This window comes from Cyanistes caeruleus, chromosome 1, assembly GCF_971803275.1.
Source record: "Cyanistes caeruleus chromosome 1, bCyaCae1.hap1.1, whole genome shotgun sequence".
Classification (NCBI taxonomy): Eukaryota; Metazoa; Chordata; class Aves; order Passeriformes; family Paridae; genus Cyanistes; species Cyanistes caeruleus.
In genome coordinates, this window is record NC_141701.1 from 49,191,472 (window position 1) to 49,217,247 (window position 25,776).

At 39.2% G+C, this 25,776-nt stretch overlaps 1 protein-coding gene across 8 annotated transcripts in view; it reads right to left on the reverse strand.

Moving 5' to 3' along the window:
- Positions 1–25,776, reverse strand: part of MYOM1 (myomesin 1) — a 79,771-nt gene that overhangs the window by 25,269 nt on the left and 28,726 nt on the right. For 5 of the 8 annotated variants that reach the window (XM_086891302.1, XM_023919922.2, XM_023919921.2 and 2 more), the window contains 16 exons: positions 25,368–25,509; positions 23,161–23,360; positions 21,455–21,511; positions 20,959–21,083; positions 19,174–19,357; positions 17,970–18,144; positions 15,595–15,716; positions 14,354–14,680; positions 12,579–12,775; positions 11,689–11,815; positions 10,785–10,969; positions 9,929–10,043; positions 5,275–5,431; positions 4,246–4,352; positions 4,078–4,122; positions 382–518 (listed from right to left, as the gene is read on the reverse strand). In XM_086891302.1, coding sequence (XP_086747428.1) covers positions 382–518; positions 4,078–4,122; positions 4,246–4,352; positions 5,275–5,431; positions 9,929–10,043; positions 10,785–10,969; positions 11,689–11,815; positions 12,579–12,775; positions 14,354–14,680; positions 15,595–15,716; positions 17,970–18,144; positions 19,174–19,357; positions 20,959–21,083; positions 21,455–21,511; positions 23,161–23,360; positions 25,368–25,509 — 2,402 coding nt within the window. The remainder of the gene's footprint in view (positions 1–381; positions 519–4,077; positions 4,123–4,245; positions 4,353–5,274; positions 5,432–9,928; positions 10,044–10,784; positions 10,970–11,688; positions 11,816–12,578; positions 12,776–14,353; positions 14,681–15,594; positions 15,717–17,969; positions 18,145–19,173; positions 19,358–20,958; positions 21,084–21,454; positions 21,512–23,160; positions 23,361–25,367; positions 25,510–25,776) is intronic. The other 3 variants (XM_023919927.2, XM_023919923.2, XM_023919928.2) reach the window with 3 other exon arrangements.

A 25,776-nucleotide genomic window follows, 5' to 3' on the forward strand; every position in this document is an offset into this window, starting at 1 on the left:
GGAATTTTTCTGTGATTTAAGAAATTCCTTCAAACCACAAAGAGAGGTGAGAACAAGGGTATTCTAGGGCTATAGGTGAAGGAGGTAGGAGGAGTCTGGGAAATTGCAGTGATTCCTTGAAGACCACAGTTAGTAGAACACATGGTATTCACAAAAGTGGCAGGAAGGCATATAACTTCACTTTATGAAATGCATCTAGAATTCATCTGGAGCTCAGAACAATGGATAAAATCTTTCTAATCATGCTTTCCATGACATATGCTATTCCTCATGAAAATGCATCAGAGTGGAACACTACTTGGAAGTATACTGAAGATAGAGACACTAATCCTCATTGATACTCATGAAAATGCAAACACATGTAAGCAGTAAAAGCCTTACCTCTCCATTGAAAATCTCCTTATCATTAAATACAAAGTTGGCCTTTGCATTGCCAGACAGTTTTTCAGCTTGCAGCCAGAATCTCACTTCTCCTTTTTCCAAGATTTCCACTGCCAGCTCAGAGATAAGTGGGACAGCTACAAAGAAGAAAGAAAGGAGTAATGCAAATATTTTGCCTGTGCCCAAACAACTATTGTCTGCTACAACCAGAAAGCCACTTAATCCTTCCATACTCAAATACAATATGCAAGGTAACTAGTTCATATCAGCTCTTCATATAGACAGAATGCTTCTCCACCCACATATACATAGAGTGACAGATGAGATTTAGTCTTTTGATCCTTCAATCACAAGGCCTGTCACAACTAAAAGTGTTCAAGATTTGAGCTATGCTCCATTCTAAAACAAGGCTATTTCAAATGCAAACTGCAAGTATCTGTGCAGCATTACATGAGTCTGTAGGGTGCAGACCCATGTTTAATGAGTTGTCTGATAATATTACTGTATGACAGTGAACTGACTCAGAGGGGAAAAAGACAAAACAAAACACAAAAAAACTCCAAGCACAAAGACAGATCAGAAAGTCAGCTGCTGAGTTGTAGGTTGGGAGATTTTTGGAAACACTCTGATCCTCTGCTGAGTGGAACCTCCATCTCCAGAATTCACCAAATATCCAAACACATCCTCAGTCTCCCCAGTACATTTTGTTTTCCTATAAATAACCTAAACTCCAACATAGAAACCAATTCAGTGTTTCAACGGGGAAAAAAAAAAAGCAAAAATTGTGCACTATACCATAGGTAACTCTTTTTTAGCTAGTTAGTTCCTGATGTAACAGCATTCAGCTTGCTTTCACTTTAAGACACCATAGTCAGTAACACTAATCATGAGTAGCTAGACTCTGATATTGGGGCAGATTGCTCATCTCATTGACTTTGTCATGTTATCTGTCTTAGCGGATGTGCAGTAAAAATCATACTCTCAGGATTACGTGTGCTGCGGTGTGTGAGCTCTCCCTCAGGCTCTACTTTCTCAGCAGTGTAAAGTCTGCATTGCTAGGGTGGAACAGCTGAGGATAGTGCACAAACACGTTGCAAAACAGATGATGATATAGGCTGGTGGAAGTGTAAAGACACACCTCCCAGGGCAGGATGGTTTCTTTAGCTAGGTGTAGGCAGGCTCAGCTGCACCAGGAGACCAAAGCAGTGTCTGATTTCTTTCATCCTGCTGTTTGCACTGTTCTAAATGACAGGGGTGCCTTCTGGAGCACAGCTGCCATCCCACACCACTGCCAAACAGATTTAGGGAATGAGGTCCCCTCAGCTCTTCCTTTGCCATAGTCACTCCTTCTCCCTCCCACACCCCACACCCACATCTGTGCTTTTAGTGCCCGAATGGCACAGCGTCTGCCTCTGATGAAAACAAAGCTCCTTGGAGGTGAGGCAACAGTCACAGGGACAAAGAGAGTTATGGAAAAAGCACATGCTTAACCAGAGCGGGAAAAGCCTGGAGCCTGGAAGAGCAGCATTGCCATGGAGTGGGGCAAGGACAGCCCCATGGAAGTGTGTCCCTGCTGTGCGAATGGTCTGTGTGAGCCTTCCTCACCCAGCACATCACTTCGTGTGTAAGAAACTGAAGGAATCTCAGGGCTTGCATAATTTCTTAAAACAAAGCAACTGAAATGCTACAGGAAGCAAGTGGGAGTGTGAATAGACATCAGGCTGCACTGCTTTTGTCTCACTGTCATCACTACAGCAATTTTAAACCCCCACTTGGCTTGCCTGTTATTAACTAAGAATATCTTAGTCTAACATGGAAGGGAGAAAAGTATCTCAGCAGCTGTTAAATAAATGGCTGTAAGGATGCAAAAGGATTCTTTTTTGGAGAAAAGTCTGATCACTTCTCAGCCTAAAGGAACTGAACGAATTTGCCTTACAGTCTGCCATGAGCAAATGTCCTATTTAAAATATTTCCATAAGCATTGATAGCTATTTTAGGCACTTTCCAGTGGTTTTACATCCTATTCGTATAGCATCACAAATTACTGGCAGCACTTGACAGGCAGTCCTTGGGCAGTTGCTAAATTGAGGAATTGGAAGAGTTTCTTTTTACCTCATACCGACACACTGTCGTCCCCATACATAGCTGTGCTCTGCAAGGTTGTTATCCAAGCAATCCATTTCCCAGTGGAGTTACTGGCTGCATGTGTTTCTAAGCAGAAGTTCCATTAATTGCTGCTCAGAAGTACAGACAGCTGAATCTCAGCCCCTAGTTATAATATATATTTTTCTTGAAGTGTAAACAAGGGCCCAGAGTGGCCAAAGCATATAAGACAGTTTCCTCCTTAAGGATACTTTCTGCAGTGATCTCCCTTTTCTGCCTGTGCCTCCTGGAAGCTCATGTACAACTACGTAATTGCTGTTACCTAATACAGTGGAAAAAAGATGCTATGATCTGTGTCCTGAGGAGCTTATTTTGTGATGTTGGTAGTGAACAAATAGCATGGAAGAGTCCTCAGGAGGAAAGGGTCAGGGCAAGTTAGGTCATGCGACAGCAGCAAGGTTTTTTGATGACCGACTCTTAGTGTGAAAATATAATTAGGAGAAGATAATTGGGAGGAGCAGGAGTAAACAAGGGTTTGTTTGGGCTGTCATTAAACTTTCAAAAGCTGATACAGTATGTTGAGAAGAGTAGAGCTGATGAGAAAAAGACAAAGAAGGAAATGAGAGAGATGATGTAGGCAAAAGGACAGGCAATATCTGTAGCCAAGGGCTGGCTGGGTTGAGAAGTGTGATGTGGGCTGACTTGGAAGAGGTACCACCAGTGCATGCACTAAGCTGAAGATTTTAAAAGGCAGGCAAAATTTTCAGTGCTTGGAATGAAAAAGAAGAGAATATAGTAGGAGAAGATGAGACCAGGTTTAGGTCTCATCTTGTTGTGTGCATTAACATTCATTATGTATTCCAATATTATTTCCCCCCTATTTATTCAAGTAATATTCCAATAAAAATAACCAAATTGTGCTTCTACCAGGGTATCATAAATGTCTGTGGAGTTAACAAAAATACCATCCCAAGAGTAGAAAGCATGTTCAAATTTTGTCAAATGTTCCAGGAAAGAAGGAGAGAATGAATTTCAGCAGGAAAATTCTGTACATATGGATCATTACAGCTGAATTTACTACACTTGCTAAATTTGTTAACCTTAAATTTAACTTATGTTAACTTCTGTTGGAGTAAAATTGGAGAATCTTTCAAATTCTGGTTTTCAAATCAGGTCAAGCATGCTGAGTAAGTATTGAAACCTCTTCTGCAGAATAAGAAAAGCCAATATGTTATTTATTTTCCAGCTGTTATACAGACATACTGGTCTATATATAAACCAGTAGCCTGCAATAGTTTGGGAAGAACATCAGTAATATACAAATGCACTGAAAGAGGGAAGGTAAAAAAAGAATCTTAATTTTTATCAATCCAAACCCACTTTCACTTGAAATTACTATAGTGACCTCCTTACCTCCACAAAGCAGGAGCTTTGTGACCATAGATTTATAGAATGGTTTGGGTTGGAAGGGACCTTCAAAGTCATCTAGTCCCAAGCCCCCTGCTAGGAGCAGGGACATCTTCAACTAAATCAGGCTTGTGATAGCCCACTGCATGCAAAGCTCTCCCCTGTAGACAGGATTGATTCACTTACTTGGGAATTGGCGTTCGTGGCTCAGAGCAAGCAGGCGTTTCATTTCTGCAAAAGACATAAAAGAAGTAATCTGAGGTGTGTGTGTGCCTTTTGGATCTGAGAGACACAGCAGCAGGGAAAAACAGATGTGAAAGCAAACTGGGAAAGCTTAGTAGGCATTGCGTCTACCTTCCTCATTAATTGTGTAGCTTGATGAAACTCCATCAGTGTCTGTAACAATACAGGAGTAAATTCCCAAATCATCTTCTCCAAGATCCTTAAAGGAAAGTTTTGACCTATAAAGGGGAAAAAAAGTGTTGTGATGAAAAGGTGAAATCCACCTGAAACAAACCCCTCCTTTCTGTCTATAATACCAGATATAAATAGCTTTTTGTTAGCTTTTTCTCTGACTGAACAGACAAATGTTCAGCTCTGGCAACGATAAATCAGAGTAAGTCCTACCATGTGTGGTAGAAATGGTGATGACACCAAAAGAAAAAAGGTGTTTTGTCAAGTCTTTGACGACCCTGGAAGGATACTGTAGGTAAAGGCCGCCTCAGTTTCCATATGGCAGCACCATGACTGTGGTGGGCCACTGTTTCTTTCAGTATGGTTTCTGTCACTAGGAGAGCACATAGGCCCCTCATGGGCTGAACCTGTGCATTCACTTTGTCTTCCCCTGGGAAAAGCCTGGAGAAACAGAGTAGGCTTGGAGAGGTTATATAAGTTACTAAATCAGGCCATGGTGATGCCATCACAAGCAGGCCTTGCTTACTGCAGCAGTTCCAAAGACTACAGCTGCATTACAGGGCAAATGTATTTTGCAAGGAGAAAGATAATTTTATTATTTGGAGATTTAAAAGAATAGGAATAGGAATAGGAATAGGAATAGGAATAGGAATAGGGATAGGAATACTGCTACTACTGCTACTACTACGGCTTGGCTGACAGGTTATAAGGTGACAGGGCACAGATTTTCTCTCCCTGTGCCTAAACATGACTAAAGTGCCTACAGAAGAGGTCTGACTCATTCTGGGCGAGCTACAATCTCCAAATGGTCTGGGTATGGATTTACTAGAGAACAGCATTCTCAGGAAGTAACCATCAAGTAACAGAGGCAGTTTTAGCTCTTCCTGAGGTCATATATTAAGAGGAGGGATTTCTGTGACAGTCTAAATCTCTCAAACATGAGACTATTTCTACCCCTGAGGGTCTTACTTTCCGCCTTTGGTATCGATGTTCAGTCGAGGGTCATCCTCAATTGGTTCATAATTCTTGGACCAAATAAATTTCGAGTCTGGAGACATCTGATCACATTCAAAGTTCAAGGAAATTACTCCATTGTCATCTACATCAACCACCACTTCCTTGGTTCCTTAAAGAGCAGAAAAAGACAATTCCAGTTTCTCAGAGAAGTCAGCAAACAAATTTCTATAGATATCATTCAGAGAGTGGATTAAACAGATCCTTGCCATTTTCTCATCTGGAACATAAATTGCTGCACTCATTCTTGGTCTTTGATTCACAAAAACAGTTCTTTTTCTAATCCACAGGTTAAACACATCATAAATCAACTAATTTATTTGCTTGAATCTAAGCATCTAAGCATACACAAGAGTTGCAGTATTTGCTATGAAAAAGCCTGAAGCGGGGAAAAAAAGTAAAATTCTAAATCCACTAAATGTCTGAGCCATCAAATATTTTCCATGGTAAGGGGTCATTAGAGCTTTCATTATACAGCATGGATTTCCTATTCTCTGAAAAGGTAAGTGCTATACAGGGAATAATATGCAAATGTGAGCATTTGAGGAGGTGAAGAAGAGGAAGCAGTCGAGTTGCCCCAGCAGCACACATTTGTGTCTGAGGCACATTTTTGGTGACACTGGCTTTGCTCAGGGAGGTTGGTTTAATTGCTGTGCTTGGCATCCAGCCCTGCTGCCGTCTGCACCATTAATCCTGGGCCCACAAAGGGAGTGAATATTTGCAATTAGCTGCTTATGTCACCCACCCAGTCTTGCCAGTACCTTCAGTCGTTGAGCTGGATAGGGTGACCCAGTTTGTCCCTTAAAAGGCCTTGGGGGTGAATTTTGGGTCAGCAACCTGAAGGCACCTCTATTCTGCTGCTTCACACCCCAGTGGAGCTGAGGGAATTTCATCCGGGATTTGGGCAACCCAGTGAGCTTGTCATCTGTGGCATTAATGTTCATTTCAACAACTTGTCTGAGAATGTCAGGGAGAGCATGTGCACTGAGAGGTGCTGGAGAACATCCAGCCTTCTTTTCTGAACAGCTCTGAGCTGGATCTCACATCTGAATAGGGCACTCATGTCCTATTACTTGAGCTAAGACAATTCTGGGCTGCCCAGAATACTAATGACACACTTTCACCACAAAGTATTGTATTTCAAGGACAGGAGCCTTATTCCTGACACTGAGATGAAATGCTTTATTTTCAGCATAATTCTTAGTGACCCTCAAGCATAGTAGGAGATTTCTGTGTTTCGTCATCCTAATACTATACATGTCTTTTCCAGCACTGTGAGCAGCTCCTGTCATGACAATCTGTGTATGCACAGCTTTCTTAGTCTTCACACTTTGCCATAAGCATTTAATGAAAGATGAGATTAATATTCCCATTTTGGTACTGTTATGTACCAGCCCTTGCAGTAGTGAAGCACATTAAGTACCAATGTGTGATAAATGAAATCTGAGACCTGCAAATATTTTACTAGGCAATAGTATATTTGCAATTTTGTGGTTATAATTTAATTTATTATATGCAAAATTCATCACTTGAAATTTCATTAGTGTTTAGTTTCCTCTAGGTCATTAGACCATGAATCTTTTGATGGCACTTTATATGACATGGAAAGAATTACAGCCGTTAGGTTAATTTGAAAAAGAGAATCTTTTACATTTGTTTTAAAGCATTCTCATTATGGTAACAATGTATAGCATTTATTTCCAGAACTGATGATGGAATTTACCTCTAATATTTATATAAGTGAAAAAAAAATTATCTAAATTACTGACCACATTTGAAGACCTCACTCCACATATCCTGCCAAGTGGAGCCAAAGAAGCTGCCATAGTACTAGCAGTCTTAGTTTCCCTCTAGATAGCTTGGTGGTTTCAACATATCATGCAGAGCTTCTCTTAGAGTCATAGTAAGAAATAAAATACTTAGATGTCATATCACATCTCCATTTATCTGAGAATTTTATTGCATTGAAAGGAAAGAAACAACAGAACGTAAAGCAGGCATCTTCCGCACACTAGAGGTAATGGCATTATTTTGAATACAGCCAATCAGGAAAGTTGAATGGCACAGAGTTTCCTCAATTTCTGAGGTTCAGGCCTTTCTGAGGTGGCTGATGCAAGTTCATAATCTAATTTTTCTTTGTATCAAGATAAACAAGGACTAAAGGCAGCAATGCAGAAGAGTTGCAGTCTGCTCTTAGATTTCTCTCATTTCCTGCAAGATCCACATACACTGAAGTGCTTTTGTCAAAAGCCAAAGTAACAGATCAAAACTAGCCTGGATTAGTATTTGTTTTCATGGTTGGGATTTTTCATTTAATTTTAGAACATAACTGTACAAATTAAACGTGGTTTTCAAAGAAAAGAAAGCAGATGCAAAGTATTGAATCATTATAGTTACACATTCCTTTGGATAAAGACACCTGGCACCCTTTGTATGAAAGCAGGTATTTTCATTCATGGTATTATTTGGTTACATTCTTTGGTTACAAGTCTTAGTTTTCTTGTGATTTTACACATTTGCCAAACGTAGCATTCCAGCAGGAACTGTCTAGAGAGACCTTACAATATTTTTTCCAAGACATAGAGGCATGATTCATTGGGCAGCACCAAAATATTTTTGGTAATTTTTTAAAAGTGGTGTGATTGTTCTTGACATTTTTGTGGTGAGAGTGAGAAAGGTGGAAGCCTGCTCAAGAGGCTGTTTTATGAAATAATTGCTTTTAATAAGTTTTTGTCTTTTTTTAATACCTTTAAGAAGCTTAGTTTGATGGATTTTGTATCAGCAGATCTCAGCTCAAAATATGGGTCAAGTAGATTTGTACACATAAGTAATTTCCAGTATCCCTGAGTGCTCGCTGGGATAAATCCTCACTTTCTGGTGATCCCTCAGACGTCATACCTATGAAGCCTCCTTTAACGGTGAGGTCTGTAAACCAAATATTCTGCTGAAGTTCACCTTGTTTGAGTGAACACTGAAAACACTGTACAATTTTTTAGGTGATGTTGGTCATCTTCACAAGTTTATTTTTTTTTTTTTTCGTTTGTGGTAACATGGTCAATTCTTTATTTAGGACACTTGAGTGTTATCATCACAATGTTTTATCAGAAGTATGATGTACAGATATTAACCCTCAATGAAAACAAATTATCAAAGCCAAATTTAGTATTAATAGTAGCTTAATTCTCTTTTTAGAAGTGGCTGCTGTGTACAGCTGTTTTCAAGAATTTTCAGAAAATGTTTTCAGGAAATAAATTTTTAAGGTTTGCCTTACTCCACTTGCAGGTAGTAGAAATAGCCCAGGTGCTTCAGCAGCTTATAGATCTGAAATTATGTTTCCTATATTTTTCAAAGATCCTGTTTCAAACCCTTCTTATTCACACAATTATCCTCATTTTTTTTTGTCCCTGTATCTCAGTCTCACATGCTTTCAACTGACCATCTACTCCTTGCAGTCCCTTTTTCCCATCCCAGCTCAATAGCAGTCACCCCAGTCTCCCTACTCTGAGTTTTCCAGTTCTTTTACACCCCTAGCTTCAGACCTCCTTTTTCAGGCTTTCTTGACTTACAGCCTTACTGATGAGGTCTAACTCAATACTTGTTAGGATTTTTGTTGTCCTGATCATAAGGATTGGGCATATATGAGAGCTGAGCAGGAGGATGTAAAAATTAACCTGGGGTCAGCAGCTGGGAAAGGATCCCAGGGAAATGAGGTCTGCAGGTGTACAAAGGAAACTGTCAGAGGAGAAGGGGGTGTATGATGGATCCAGGTTGAGTTCTACCCCTGTACCTTCTTACATCATACTAACCTTATACTAGATTTGTCTAAAATATCTGTGATTTCATTTTTGCACCTTGTAGGACCCTGTACTTCTGAAATACTCAATAGACAAGTAAGTCACAAGTCCATGCTTGTCTTTTCTATTAGGGGCTTGGTGACAAAAAGGTGTTGTCTCTGACCAGTCACCTATTTTATTTGTATAGCTAAATAAATTCCAGGGGCTTTGTGAGGTTCCAAAATTCCAGGTATGGAGATGCTACCTCTGCACTCATTCCTGTGTTTCTTGCTGGTCTTACACATGCACTGGAGCCAGCCTTCAAGGATGACTCCAACAAAGAGTTGCACTTGAATTCCTACTAAAAGTGGTCTCCAAAATTACTTCACTGTGCTTTTAAAGCCTTTCTTTTAAAGAACAAGAGAAAAAATGTAGTTTCTTTTATTCTTTCCTGAGGCACATTACATAAGAAAAGGAGAATGATAAAGCATAAACTGGTTTAATACAGGAAAGACAAAATTTACATCTGTAATATTATTTCATTGAGCTGATCTTGCTCAGTCCTCTACTTATGCACCTACCTGTAGAGACATGCAAATCTTACAACTTTATTGTATTTTTATATTCCTGAACCTACAGTTGCGATAAAACCTGTTCTGACCTTAAAATATGCCAGACAATGAACTTAAGATATGGCCCTCAGCTCATATCTTGTTTCATAAAAAAGCTTGACTTGAGAAGGATCAGATTCTTGGCATGTAGCCTGCAGGTAAACACATTGCACAAAGAGGAACCTGTGTAAATATGATGACAAAGAGGAAGTCTTTCTAGCGAACCTGGTCGTGTTTCAGCTATGACAGCATCTGTGACATCTGACGGTTTCCCAACGCCAGCCTGGTTTGTTGCCCGCACACGAAACACGTAGCTCACACCTTGTGTCAGGCCACCAATCTGCAAGAACCAAATATATATAGTGGTGTGTTGCAAAAAACTGATTTTAATTTCACACCTATTAGGATCAGTCTGGGTATTTGACAATTCTGTTTCCTTTCCTGTTTTGTTTCTTTTCCAGTTCTCCTTTTTCTTATTCAATTACAGAGTGACGTGACTAATCTGTGTGACTTGCTCCTTCCTTGTGTGCATGGTTAATGTTCAGGCAGCATCATGGCTGTCATTGATTTTTTAGCAAAAGGAACACTGGTTTTGGAACAGGATGTTTTTAACCTTCAGAGGTACATCGACCTCTGAAACATCATAGTCTTTTACTGCAGATAAGTGCTGGCTTTAAAAAATTAAATTATCAGGGTAATAAGTACCAGCCACACCTACTTAGAAACAAGAGGGAACTTAATAGTACAGATTTAATTGGAGTGACTTGAAGAATTATACTGACATTATGTCACCTGGGGATATTCTATAAAACATATATGAAAGGATCACACTTTAAAATTACTTTTCTTTCAACTATTCTGAAAAGCATAAAAATAGCAAGCCTACTTCAGACTTGTCTCTAGAACTGATACTGCTGATGACTTATTCAGAAGTCATTCCACAAAATTATGTATCATATGGTCTACTGAGAATTCCTTTAAGTGGAGCCATGATCAGCGCAGGATGATGCTGTCCAAACTGAGGTTTATATATCCCCAAGGTTATGCTGCTATGCCAGTATTCGAGTCTTCAGCTATTTACCTTCAAGAATTTCTTTTGAAGTGGCTTCTCATTGACACTCCTCCAGTGCTCCTCCTTTGCTTCAGTTTCCTTCATATCAACGTAATAACCAACTATGGGACTACGACCAGAATAAACTGGTTCCTTCCACAGTAAAACCAGAGAGTCCTTCCTAACTTCTGTGCATTTGACATCATGGGGTGGCCCTGAAATGTAAAAGTTGGAGTTGCGGTACCAAAATAAATCCCAAAGAGACCAATGCATAAGACTCCAGAACCAAAACCAGACAGAACCTAGAATGGTACTCAGAATTTATATAACATTTAGCTCCTCTGTATCATACTTTGACCCAATGTACATACAATCCATCCCAATTAAAAAGACTAACCCAAAACACAATCTAATTGGTTGAGATTGGTATATTGATCAAATATTCATAAGCTTACAAAATGGACAAATAATCCCCAAACTCAGGGAAATAAGTTAATAATTAAGCTAATGTACTGCTTCAAGGACTGGTCTAAAGTCCACTGAAGTCAGTGGAGGTTGTTTTCATTCATTTCAATGAATGTTAAAAGGTCAGGGATCTGGCCTTGTACATTTAGACAACGGTTACAAGACCCCATTCTTCTCTGCCTTGTATCCTAGACAGGTATCAATGTCTAGTACTTGAACTAGCAAGCAAAGTGCCAAACACAGTAGAGGAACAACGGAGGAGAGATAAAGAAAACTAAAGAAGCTGCTTGTAAAATGCTGCTACTTAAATAGGGATTATGTAAGGCATCACTGTAATGGTACTAAATCAAAGTGCTGATGATTCAAGCCTGGCTGTGAACTTCAGTGTCCCTTTGACTCCCCTGCAAAATGCTTGCATTAGATAATCAGTCCCAGAGCACCCCTGGGCTGTGTCACACCAGGATCCTACCAGGCACAGCAATGGTCCACTCTTCACATTTGAAGGGCTTGCTGGGTTTGGAGGGTGTCCCAACCCCCGCCAGGTTAGCAGCAGCCACCTGGAACTGGTACACCATGTTTTCCTTCAGGTCTTGGATCTGCAGGATCAATAAGATGGTACTTATTAACTTCAGATTAGGACTTCAGAAGAAAGTCACAATGACAATTGTTGAAAACATGAGCATGCTTTTAAGTGTGACTGAAGATGGAAGCATTATTAACATCTTAACATGACAATTATCTTGGCTTTTCCTCTGACCAGTGATGGAGCACACATGAGTGATCTCAGCACACTCAAATTGCAACCCTCTTTTCCTATTGATACACTTTGGTAGCCAGGGAGGAAACAGGGTATTACTCAACAATCATCTTAGTCTGTCTCGTGGCATGGAGCAAGTTCACTTAAGCCAAGAGTTGTCCTCACAGCGGGGTGAAACTCAGTCCTGGCATTGCTTTTTCATTTCTAAAGCAGCTCAATGAGGTTGTAGGTAGCACTGTCTCTAAACTGGGTCAAGAACTGATCACAAAAAGCAGCTGGCACAGAGCTGGTTTCAGCACCAGCAAGCACTGGGATATGTCCATCAAACCAGTAGGAGCTACATTTATTGTGAGGGCCTAACTTACAAGATATCAGATGATCTCAGTGAATTTGCAGATGACAGTTGATGCCAGATGAACAAATAAGCGTACAAACAATTTTGCAGAGAAGTTTAACAGGGCTTAATAAACTTACCATCATGGAATTAAAACCCTCTGAATATCTATCTGTACACTGAATCATAATTCATCCCAACCCATCTTTGAGATTTGATTTGAAAATACTGGCAGCTCCCCCAGCAATAACTGGAGTTAATCTCTTACCCTGTATGCCCTCTCAGTAACAGCCTTAATGTTGGCCTCCTTCCATTTCCCAGGAACTCCATCAACCACTTCCCTATAGTTCACGTAGTAGCCGGTAATTTCAGTTCCACCAATGGCTTCAGGTTGTTTCCATCCCAGGACCATGGAGTCACGAACACTCTCGAGCACCACGATGTCGTAAGGTGGAGATGGAGCAGCTGTTCCAATGTGAATAACACGTAAGTAGGAGGCAATATTTCAGGCTTGCTTTCACTTACCGTATGCAAGTGGCTCCTATCCCGTGTTTCCTAATTAGGACAGCATTTATGTGCTCAAGGGACGTTTCTGGAACTGGACTAAGAAATGCAGAATAAATGCTTCCACAAACCAAATGCAAAGTCCAAACTGCATAGGAATTAGTTTTCAGGATTCCCTGTTGTTGTAAAGAAGGCTGATACATAGCAAAAGAATGTGTTGCAATTGCAGCTCTGATGCAAGTGATCAGGACTCACTTTACTCTGTGAAAAAATGAGAAACTAAAACTGACATTGCAGGAAAAGCAAAAAAATTAGAGATGCAATGATTGTTTTCTTTTGCAGAAAGCAAACCCCATTTTGCAATACAATATTCATTGTCCTTTCCTTTTTTTAAGAGAAATAGTCTCACATTCTTTCGTCCCAAGAATTGCCTTTATCTTTTCCTTTTTTTCTTTTAAATTTATACATTGTGCAAATTTTATCATTGCACCCATCATGTGATCTTACCTTAATGGAAGGCAGAGTGATCATAGGCACTGCAGTATGACCAGAAATGGAACATGTCTGTTACTGGAACTTACATTAAAAAACACGTGGCATAATCTTCCTTCTTAGATTGTTTCTTTTAAATAATACAGAAATCATTCACTTCATACCAACCCACTTTCTTATATTTCTTCTGTATCTAGTAAGAAAATGCTTGCCCACATCCAATATGTAACATACCAGTGGAAAGCCTTACTTGTGCCCTGAAGTCATACTTTGGATGGAAATCCCACATCATATATGTTTCCTTTTGTGTGTAATGTTTTATATTTGTGTCAGCTAGGCCCAGGTGCCCCTAATTTGTTTTCTGTTCAACATTTTGTGTCTCACTTCAGAGGCCTAGGGAGGAGTTTAGTTCCCTGGCCGGGTACCAGGACTTAAATGAAATTCAAGCCCCGCATATCTTGGGCAAAATGGATGCTCAGGCACTGAAATTTTAAACATGATTTTGTGCATGTGCCTGTAACTTGTTAGGTTTTCCTCCATACATATCACTATTAGTCAGGGGTAGAACAAAACATTCATTAGCACAGCGTGTCAGCAGATAAGACGGAGGTTAGGCTAAAATCCACAAAGGATCTTCAAATTACCTAACAGAACACAAATTTTCATGCTTACCATCATAATCAGATTTTGTTTCCTTCCTATATATATAACCCAGAGAACTAGGTAATCAGATTCCTCACAAAGTACATAAGTGATTTAGAAATCTTATACCACTTTGGATACATTAATATGCAGTCAAACAAGCCATTAAATTACTAACCATATTGATATGTTTCACTTTCATTAACCACTAAGTTTGTAAAGTGACCTCCAGTACCATTACATGCATAATGATCTTAATGCAGAGTTGAGCACATAATTAAAGGCTTTGATAGAAGACGCATCACTGTAGAGCACGCTCACTTGTGACACAGTTGAACAGAAGTTACAGCAGTCTGAAGTGGACCTACCAAAGCTGAAAAATCTATTTATTTCATTAATTCTCACCTGTATCTTTCTTCTTTGTAACTTTTTCCACTGTCAAAAGATCCCCGGGTCGGGACTTACTTGCCTGCTTAGCAGCAACTTTTTGTGGTGCAGATGTGACAGCGTCCTTAACCATTTCTCTCGTGTTACTGTCTCCTGTACTCTCCAGCTTGCCACAGCTACTGGGCAGTGTCTCTCTATTAAATTTAGCATTGCATTTTAGCAAAGCATCTGTGTCAAAGATAGGCTGGGAAGCCCCATGCATGCCTTCCCAGCTGGTAGTGCAGTCTGTTAGTCCAGAAGCTTTACCACTCAGTTCAGGACACACACCATGAAGCAATCCTCCCCCTATAATTGCCAGAAAACAGCAAAGACATTTGGATTTAGAACACATTCTTTTTTCTTCATTTAGGCAAAAAAGTGAAGAAATGCATGCAGTGAACAATACAACCGACATATGACAAGTCACTGTGTTTACAAAATGTTAAGCCTGAATTAAAAAAAAATTGAAATGCATAGAATACCTCTCAGCCTGATCACAAATGTTTTTTTTTAATAATGTCTAGTATTCAGAGCAGAAAAAATATATAAAGTTAATAGTATTCTTACTTTTCTACAACTATTTTAGTATTAGATCTTCCAGGTCACATTTCTGATGCTATCAAGATGATCTCACAAAATTGCCCTAAGCCACATGTCTGCTCTAAGGTTGAGAGGTATGCAGCTTCAATACAAATGAGAGTGAGGGTGTTGCAGACACACAATTTATTCTAGTGCAATGATCTCATTAATCTTTATGGATTAGTTCAGGCAGTGACAAACAGAAGCAACCCATCAGCAAAGGGAGAGCACACAGGGTTATAGCAGGTTTACAGGCGACACATTGCACTACTAGGTTTAGCCATGGAAACAAATTTCTTAGGAACTGACTGTATTTAGGATGGTGTGCATTAGAGGTGATATACCAGATTACAGAATCAGAATGACATTCCCATTTTCCAGGATACCTATTAAGTGAACTTGGCAGTGCTCTCATACAGTGGCTCACAAGAAACACCTGAAGAAAACTGGATGGTGAAGGTGAACAGTCTACAAGAGTGCAGTGAATGTGAAACTATGTCTGTGAGACTATAGGATCTATGGATAAATTATTATTTGTGGACAACACTGTGAAACAAAACAATTAATTAGTTACTAATAATAACTGAGAATGTATTTACTTAATTAATTACAGCTGAAAGAGGCAATGAAGAATAGCTTACCAATGGCTGCTTTCACTTCTATAGGTTCTGATTCTTGTGAAAATTCACTGAGACCTGCTGCATTAACAGCTCTGACTCTGAAAATGTACTTCTCACCATTGCTGAGCCCATGGCAAATGAATCTAAAACAAACCAGACAAGGAATACTTAGAAAGTATTATAAAGAAAAGGTTTAAGGGGGGAAAGAAAGAAAGAATTTCTTCCATGATATTTATTCTGGTTTCTATAAACCAAGGACAAACCATGACCCCAGTCACTTATATGAAGTTCTGAGAATGCAGAATCTGGGCACCTCATTCACACAACAGTATCTAAACCCACCTCTTTTAAGACATACTATTTCAACAATCTTTCCCTCTTGAGACTACACAAGTTCCTGTGCTACCACAGGGTCTACCTTACTTCAGCCAGCATATAAAATCCATACTTCCTAACAGAAAAATGTGAAAATCTGAACAGGTAAGGTCTGTATTTGCTTCTTGTGGGATATTTTCATGACACAAGTAAAGGACACATGTAACACAGGTTCCCATAAATCCCTTCCAATCATAAATGAAAAAATGCAGCATTCAAAAAAATTACAAGGCATTGTACAGGAGCTACATTATTTTTGTACTTCACTTTCTTGCTTCAATACGTGACAATAATCCAAGTCAGATGATTTTTTTTTATTTGAAGACATTTACTTGATAATCTAATTGTCACATAATAAAAACCCTCATAAATTTTCTCTGGAGTCCACCCTGAAAACACAAAATTTCCAAAGGCAGGAATAATTTATTTAGGAATAGATTGTGATATGGAAATTTAACTTTTTTGTTTGTTTGTTTAAAACCCCATTTATTTTTCAATAGGTATTTTAAGTGTATTTTATTCAATGTTACTTTGATTTTTTTCTACTTCATAATGTAGTAATAATTGAACTACCAATTCTGATGTCATGCTATGGCATATGAAGCAGCTACAATGTGAAAAACAAAATCTGTTTTATTTTGGGGTAAGGAAAAAAGCCTGTATCAAAATTTTCAAAGTGGAATTTTCCCTACACATTCTATCAGACTTTTCCAGGTCATTTGCTTGCACTAGGACATGTGCAGAATTTCAAAAGATCAAAATACACTGCATAGTTCATCAAAATGAACTACAGCTAATGCTTTAAGATTGACTCAACCAGAAAAAACAAGAGTTAACAGACAGCCTGTGCCTGACTGCATCATACATTATATCACACTGACTAAAAATGCAGCACTAGAAACCTATGCAGTGCACTTGTATCACAACATATAGTAACTCAGAACAATATTTTTATTTCTATGGTGATTAAAGGTCACATTTCATATTTTAAAACAAGCAAAGAGCATGAAACTTCAGCCACTTTTGATATAACTACAGTATAACTCATAGAAATATTATGAAAGGATGTAATAATGACACGCATAAATATAAATGCAATATAAATTCACTAAAGAACACATAAAGGAAATTGTTGTGTCTGTGTTCAGTGAAGTGAGATTTTAGGTACTTCTGATATACTAAGCATTTACAATGGCCTTCTAAACAGCAAAATTGGTCCAGAAGTATTTAGCAGAGTCTTACTTATTGTAATAAGCATTGTCACAGATAACAAGTACAAATAAGCAGAATCAGTCATAACAATCAGGGACTATTTCTGTATTGACATCAATCCACTTGAGTAAAAAGCTCTGCACTTACTCCTTCAGACTCTGAAGATTACATACTTACTCAAATGAAACCAAATCTGATTTATCTCAGGAAGTTTTAAATGTTGATTATTTTTTCTGACTGGAGACCAAGCTTCATATCGGTAAGAAATGTGGGTTTGTACCCAATATTTAAGAGTGTTCATTAATTTCTCGATGATTACAAGTGAAAGAGCAGTCAGAAAGTAATATTTTTAGTGGGATATCGTCCACATGGCCTCCTGACAGTCCAGATACACAGTCCAGAAATGTTTAAAGCAGTCTTCCAAAACAAAGCACTTTGCTTCCAAACATTATGCAGTTTATTTTTCCACATTTGTAAGTTCAGTCATTCCTCAATGTCCTGTTTTTCATCAAACTGATAGGCTGTACAATAGCTAGAAGTAGCAAACTGCTTCTCTTTTCTTCATTAACAATGTCCATGTTTCTTCCCCTTGATTAATTGTTTCTAATATAAGGCTGATTATAATTTCTCTTTGGACAAAACTCACAGTTTGAAATATGTTTTTATAACTTCTTATGAGCTTCACATGCAAGAGGGATTCCAGTCTGCTGGCTACCACAGAAAGATTAGCTCTACTACTTCTAATGGCTGGAAAGGACATATATCCATAAATCAGACATTGGTGACCATCATTTCCATAGTTTAATTACCTTGTGCCTTTCACTGGATTGTTGTTGCATGGTTCCCAACGACCAGATCCTTCCACACTTGACTCAATGTAGTACCCAACCAGCTCTTTGGCATCTGGGGGCTCTGTCCAAGTGACAACAACTGAAGTATCTGTATTCCTAGTTGGCATGATACGGCCAGGAGCTTTGGGAATATCTGTGGGAGAGAAGCAGAAATAAATTAGCCTGCCAGTTAAAACTCACAAATAAAATATGCATGAAATTCTATTCTTGATTATATTATTATGACTACTACAGATTTAACCTTATAAAAACTACTCTGATTTAAATTAACTAATCTCTCAGGACAGGACAGGATTGATAGGCTCAAGACTTTGGTGGTGAGGTTCTTCCCTTCTGTATTCCTAGGATTCAGTGTATTTCCTTAAAATCATGTCTAGCTTACCCCCTTGTGCTGAATATCTGCACCAGAGATGTGATTTGGAGCTTTCTGAAAGAGAAAATGTGCTAGGTGCATGTTGAAGATCTTGTGCAACCCACAGGATAAGCCAGAAACCAAGGCTCCTGTTAGGTGGCAAAGGGTATTAAACCCATTACAGGTATGTACAGGGTTTTCCAAGAAGAGATGTTTTACTCTTCTTAAGAAATGTATTTCATGTGCATCCAGATGCTCTGAGAAGTCAATATGAAGTGGACAGAGATCGTTTGGGAATTGGATTGAAAGCTGCATTTCTGTTTGGAAACAAATTGGTAATGTAGGTGTAGCTACTGATGACTTACTATATTGAACATTTTGGCTCCTCTTCCAGTGAAAACAGTCTCTGCTTTCATGTAAGTATTAAATTCTTCATTTTTGTTTAATTTGGCAAACAAGGAAGGTTAGAGTCTGCTGATGTCTAGGCTTACTTTCAATAAAGAATCTAAGTAAAACAAAACATTTTCATACTTCCTTGAGTTTTCATTTTCTTTTGCTATTTGCAGTCTTTGCAGTTCTTGGCATCGTTATTTGCAGCTTAATTTCCTTGGTTTGCATCTGTCATTTGACTGTACATTAAAGGCTGAACAACCCAAACAAAAATTACTTTAGCTAAAGGGAATAAATCTCTGACTGCTTTTCATACTTGAATTATTTTCTGAGCAGCTACCTGCCTGCAGACAAAAAAACTACCTCACAACCTGAAAGGTTTCCATGGAGGTGATTTAATACACGTGATCACACGCTTACCGAGTTTGTCATCCACTACAGTGGCTTCAGTTGCTTCTGAGGGCTCTCCAATTCCAGCTGAATTGCAGCAGCGAACTCGGAAGCAGTAGGATTTGCCTTCAGACAAATCAAAAACTGCAAAGCGAGGGGACTTCACAGGGATCTCGGTGTTCACCCTTTGCCAGTCCTCTGTGCCAGCAACACACTGCAGTCAAACCCAGAAACCACCTTTAGAAGAGAAGTATCTGAAGGCTGAGCATCTCACACAACCACTGGACCACTGGAGTTCATGTCTGCCATGGAGAATCCCTTCTTTGGGCCTTTCCAAAGTATGAGCATGTTTCAAAGCTTATGAATCTGCCAGATGTTCACTCACTTCAGAAAACATACATAAAGTGTACTGGTTTTAATATACCAGAGCTAAACCCTCTCCAGTGCAAGGAAGTGATGTTATTAACTGCACCCAGTCTGGACCACTTTCAAAATGAGTTTTGTGGATATTCAGCATTATGCTAAGAGCAAAACTCTAGCATTACCACTTTGCTTCTAGATGCTCTTGTGGCACTCCTAGTGTCTTTGGGGTGGCTTTCAGAATTAATCATGATTTGGCCCTCATTTCCATAAAAAAATAACATTTGCCATTCATTTGTGAATTGTTTTTACTTCTGTGGCTAGAAATTCTGCATACAATGATCACTTACATCACTAATACTAGTGATTAATTTTTTGCTTTGATTTACATTAAGTATAATTTTAAGTAATGGTTCTGGTTTCTGAGGGATTCAAATTCTCATCTATGTGACATTAGTCCTGAGTACTCATCATGAAATCGGTTATTAAATAGCTTTCTTATACAGAAATTCAAAATTCATATATTCATCCTCTCTAAGGTTGTTGCTAAGTGAAACTCATTTATTTAGACCAGATTTTGTATGAGAGATGAAAACACATAATGGGAAGATATTTATGTCTCTCTTGATGACACCTCTAGACTGATAGGAAAAAACATTGATAAAAAAGTTTATGAGCCAAGAGATGCAAGTAGAAAGGGTGATGGTGTGAAGAATTTTCTAGGCTAGCAGCCATGAAAAAAGACCTTAGGAAAAATTAACCACTGAAATGAAAACTGATTCTGTTCTAGGAGATCAGAAAATAAATTTTGTGATCTTTGTTGAGTTGGTGGAGCAAATGGAAAGATAATGCAGAGGATAAACAGGAAAAGGCAGCTGGAATAGAGAGCGCTGATGACAAGAAACTCTTGCAAAATGCTTCCATCCAAAACGTTAACAATCTGTCCTTCCAGACAAACTTCATCTATACAAATTATCTATCTATCTATCTATCTATCTATCTATCTATCTATCTATCTATCCATCCATCCATCCATCCATCTAATATAATATATATAATATCATATATATATATGAGATGCATAGACATAAAAATAAACATATTTATTTATTTATTTATTTATTTGAATTTTTTTTTTTTTCAAGCATGTGATTTTACTCTGTGCTTTCACATTATAGAAAAAGTTTTGTTCTTTCTACTCCAGGTAGGTCAATGACACCATTTAAGAATATTACGGGGTGTGACACATTGTTCATCTACTTTCCTATTTCCCATCTTTCTTTTATTCCTAATTTAACTTAATCTACATTTTGGCAGTTACCTTGATGAACTTCCAATTCCTGCCCTAATTTACAAATCTCAGACAGAAATGAAAGTTAACCAGAGGTTCAGAAGAGATGACAAAACAAACATAAAATATTGGCACAGCATGATTCTGATTTTGTCCAATTTTACCTTTTCCACATAGTACATGATACCCTCATGGCCCCGCTGCCCAGGAGGTTTCCAGCTAAGTACAACATAGTTCTTGGTGGCCTCAATAACTTGGAGGTCTGTGGGGGCACCAGGAACAACACCCTCTGAAGGACAGGGAAGAATAAGAAAGAGAACTTGGATTATTTTCTGGTTTTGTATCAGAATTAGCATAATAATTAAAAAAAATAGGAGTATCAATATACCTCAGCACTTAATCTTTTTTTTTTTAAATGTAGAGTTAAAAGTCTTCTAAATATTTGGTTTAAATTTCTTTCTTTCAATTCTAAGCATGATTTTGTTATGTCCTGAATAATAAAACTTCACCTCAAAAACCAAGTTGTTGAGTTATTCAAGGTCAAGTGACTTTCAGAACAACAAACTTTGGGTCTGTGCCAAAGTCCACTGAACTCAGAGTTTTCCTAATTACTCAACCAGCTTCACATTAGACATTTGTAGGCAAAAGGGCTGTGTTTACCTGCAGGTTCTTCCTCAGTCACAATAATCTGTCCAGTCCAAGGAGCAGAAGGGTGACCTGAAACAAATGTCAGAGATAACAAGGAAATAGGACACCATGAAATTTTTGAACAATGAGAAAACTGATTCTTTTGTTGCTCAAAACTAACGATTGCAAGATCCCCATGAGCTTCATTTTTTGCTTAATGCTGTGGCTGTTGCTCATGTAGCAAGCTAGTTACCCAAGCTAGTTGTGGGCTTAACAGATTGAATACTGAGTGCAGCTCAGCATTTAATAAAGCTAGAGAACTCAATCCACTGAAACATCTATTCCTTCCTGAAATGTCACTGAAGTCTCCTAGGTGACAAGCAGAGGTATTTGGTTCACTCAGCTCATTGTTTTCAGAGAATTAGTTTCAGCTTTATATTCCATCCTCTATTCCTTTGGTTTAACAGCTCACTTATTAAAGGAACTGTCAAATTCCTGCAGGCTGCATTTTGTCTCTTTTTAACCACTTTCCTTCACATTACCAGTCTTTAAATTGAGGGTCACAGTCACAAACAGTAACAGCTCAGACTGACTCAACATGTCCACTTGATAAATTTGGGTGGCTCTCTGAGCAACCAATATGTTATCACACTATTGCAGTTATGCAGCTTTCAACCAGGTCAATGCACTTTCAGAGATAATTTTTGCAAACGCTGTTCTCCGCCTCCACATTGTTCACCTTACATTGGCTGATCCGTTTTGGAGATGAAAGAAGAGAGGAAGCAGGTGGGGAGAAAAATTATGAGACATGAGAAGAGGAGATATAACAGGAATAGGCCACCAAAACCAGACTTCACCTCCTGTGACAGATTCCATGCTGCCCATTGAGAAGAAGACTCCTCCCTCCTCCCCAGGCTTAGGGTTTCACATGTCTGACTGAGTGCAATGTTTCCTGGCAGTGCCAAATCTCTTTCCTCTGGCCTTTTGTTTTATCTTGAATGGAAACCTAGATTATCTGGCTGCAGCACTATACTCGTTAGCTTGTACAAGCTGGGACCATGGGAGCACTGTAGCTTTGTGTACAATAGCCCTTCACATTGGACCATTTTAAATTGTAAAACTTCAGAAACACATAGAAATAGATTTTGAATAAAACCAGAAATTTATTTTAGGCATGTGATTATGCCATATTTGTAGAGAGGTGGGTTTGGAAGCAAAATGTCTGATACATTGTGAGGCCACAGGACAAATATCTTTGACTTGTAAAATGCTAACCTTAAAGCGGAGAGCTTGGGATCTGTTTGGCTTTCCTGACGTTGCACTGATGTTATTGCAAGACTTGGATTGTCACATGAGAACAGAATCAGCCACCCTTGTCTGTGGCTCAGAGAGAGACTGTTCACAGGATCTGTTCCGCTATTCTGTTGGCTGAACAAAACCAAGTCTCTCTAGGCAATTAAATTATCCCGTGCCTTTTCCCCCCCTTCCTGCAAGTTTGGAACGTAGCACTGCAGTCAGCCAAAGCCATTTCAGCATAGAACACTTGGTGCAAAGAGCACTGAGATGATTTCTTCCTGGCAAAGCTGTCTCCAAAGAACATTTTGGCTTTGCATTGCACCCTCTAGTGGGAGTTTGAAGGCTTATGAGTTGAGAGTCATATAGTCATACATCTGTATTTTTTTTTTAATGAGTTGTGACTTCTCAAACCTCTCATGCAACCTGTAAAAAGCACATCTTACTTTTAAGCCTGGCTCTGTCTGCAGGATCCAGAGCAGCCACAGGCTCTGACACCCGGGATGGCAGGCTGACACCAGCTTTGTTCACAGCTCGGACTCGGAAAATGTAGGAACGGCCTTCAATCAGACCAGTGACAGGAAAGCGAGCAAACTTCACGGGATTCTCATTGCACTGGGTCCAGTGGGACGTGCCAACCTCACACCTGGAAAACACAAACAGCAAGAGCAGTGCTGGGAAGGGAAAAAGCATGAACACATGTCTTTGGAGCTTCACCATCTGTTGGCTGGTCCATACGAGTTTCCAGCAGAATTATATACTGGTGACATCAAAGCAGCTGCAGCAAGGCTTCAGGCTGAAGTACCAGCTGGGCATGCACTAAATCCCTCACAGCTGCACCCTTCTTTCCTGACTGAAAAAGGGATAAGAACAGACTTACTTCACTGCTTAAAGCCTCCAAAGTATGCTTAGGGAGTGTCAGCTTTAGCTTACTTGACAGGACAGGAAATATGCATCCCTTGCAGTTAGTTGTCAGAAGGACACTACTTCAGCCTTCCTGCACGATGCTGCACTGTACACCCCACAAGATGCTGGGCTTCATGGAGTGCAGAGACCTCCACTGTGAGCTCTGGGATCAGCCCAGCACAGAGAGAGCTGTGAATAGGTTAAAGGTGGGCACTCAGTCAGGCCCTGCTTCAGAGCCCAGACCTCTGGGGCTGCCAGGGAGCCTGTGGTGGGCTGGCTGTAGTCCCTACAATGACAGGACCCAGCGTGGTGCTGCTGATTCCACAAGTGTGAAGCCTCACACATATCAGGAGGCTGGTTTATGGCAGAAGGAAGATATGACCAGCTCAGGGAGGCAGGAGAAGCCTGTGGTGATGGTTTCCCTGTATCAAGCAACATGGTCAACAGGAACATGACCTTTCAGCTTGGAAGAGACTACCTGCTGAGCTACCTACCAAAGAGAAGGCTACAGCTCCTACCCAGATCTCTTGGTACATGCAAGAATCTATCCTGAGAATTGCTACCATCCCAATCAGGGTGGTTTTGTGGTTCTTGTGTCTGCTTGGGGTGAGAGACAGACCAGCACAGACCAGCACAGACCAGTCCTGCTAGTCACCCCCTCAACTCCACAAGGCAGTAAGGGTGAATATTTGGGTCCCTGAATACTTTGGTGGGATCCAGCACTGAAGAGCAGTAACTCATCTTTGAATTTGGGAGCAAATGCAGAATAAACAAGGTGAACACAACAGAGAAAGCAAAATTCCATTTCTCTTGCAGTTACTTCAGTCCTAACATCCTTCAGTAGCCTAGTTTTAAAATGAGATATTATTGCTCAGAGTCTAGTCCTGTCTTTTGTTTAGGATTTTTCAACTAATGTTAAAGAGCCAAAGCTTAGATCTAGCAGAACATAGTTACAGCAGTGACTGGCACTCAAAAGTTATCAAAACAGTAAAGTTATATTTGAGTGTTAGATTTATTTCACAAAGAAATACTCTCTTTTTACAGATATATATTTTATGTATATTCAAAGGCACAATATAATGGCATATTTCATATATATATGTTTGGGTTTTTTTTACATGGATTTGAATAAGCACAGAGGAACCTCATATGATGGACTCTGTTACTGAAATCCAAACAAATATTACCAGCACTGAAAATTAAAAAAAAAAAAGTACCAAAATACTGACTTAATTTCTTAAATCACAGGCTTCTAGGATCCTGAGGGTTCACATTTTTTAAAATAATTTCCAGGAAGCTTGTGAATCTAAGAACTGGAATAACAACAGCATTTGGGAAAGAAATCCAAGCCCCTTTGAGATAATATTTTGCTTTCTGGTACATTTTCAGAGAGAGGCAAGAGAGCCTAAGTACTGAAGGAGCCACAGCTGCCTGATGCAGAATTACCAAACACTATAAAATCCTGAGGCCTCTCAAGCCTCAGAGAAGCAGCAAGGGCTGAGCTCTCACAGAATCCTTTCTATGCAAATTAAATGAAAGAAGATGTAATTCTTTCCGTAGAAGTTAGATCAGGCCAAAACAAAACAAAACAAAAAACAAAACAAAACAAAACATCAATTTTTTTCTGGCCAGCAACAAGAATGAAAATAAAAATGACTGTTTTATCTCATGCTTTCTAATGTGTCTTTAGTTTTTTCTGTTGGAATGAGCAGCAATATGAATTCCCCAGTCCAGCACGCTCACTGACCTGTCAATGAAATACCCAAGGATGGGGTTTCCTCCATCAACAGCAGGTTGCTTCCAGGAGACAATGACATAATCTTTGTTGGCATCTAAGCACTGCACATCCAGTGGTGCACCAGGGGCTCCAGGAATTTCAGCATCAGCATCTATGAGGATGGAGAAATATGTTTGCAAATGTGAACCACAGTTCTTTAACAGTTACTAATGTTTAAGGACCAAATTGTGTTCCTACTGACTTCCAAAAAGTATTTTCTTTTATATTGCTAATGTTTTTCTAGGTTTTGGCTTTTCTTTGCAACATTTACAAATGTTTTATATGTTATAGCATACTGTAAATGTAGACATTTTAAATAGAATTAGTATCATGCATTTTGGTTAGGGAGCTGCAAGAGACATTGTTGAACTAAAAACTT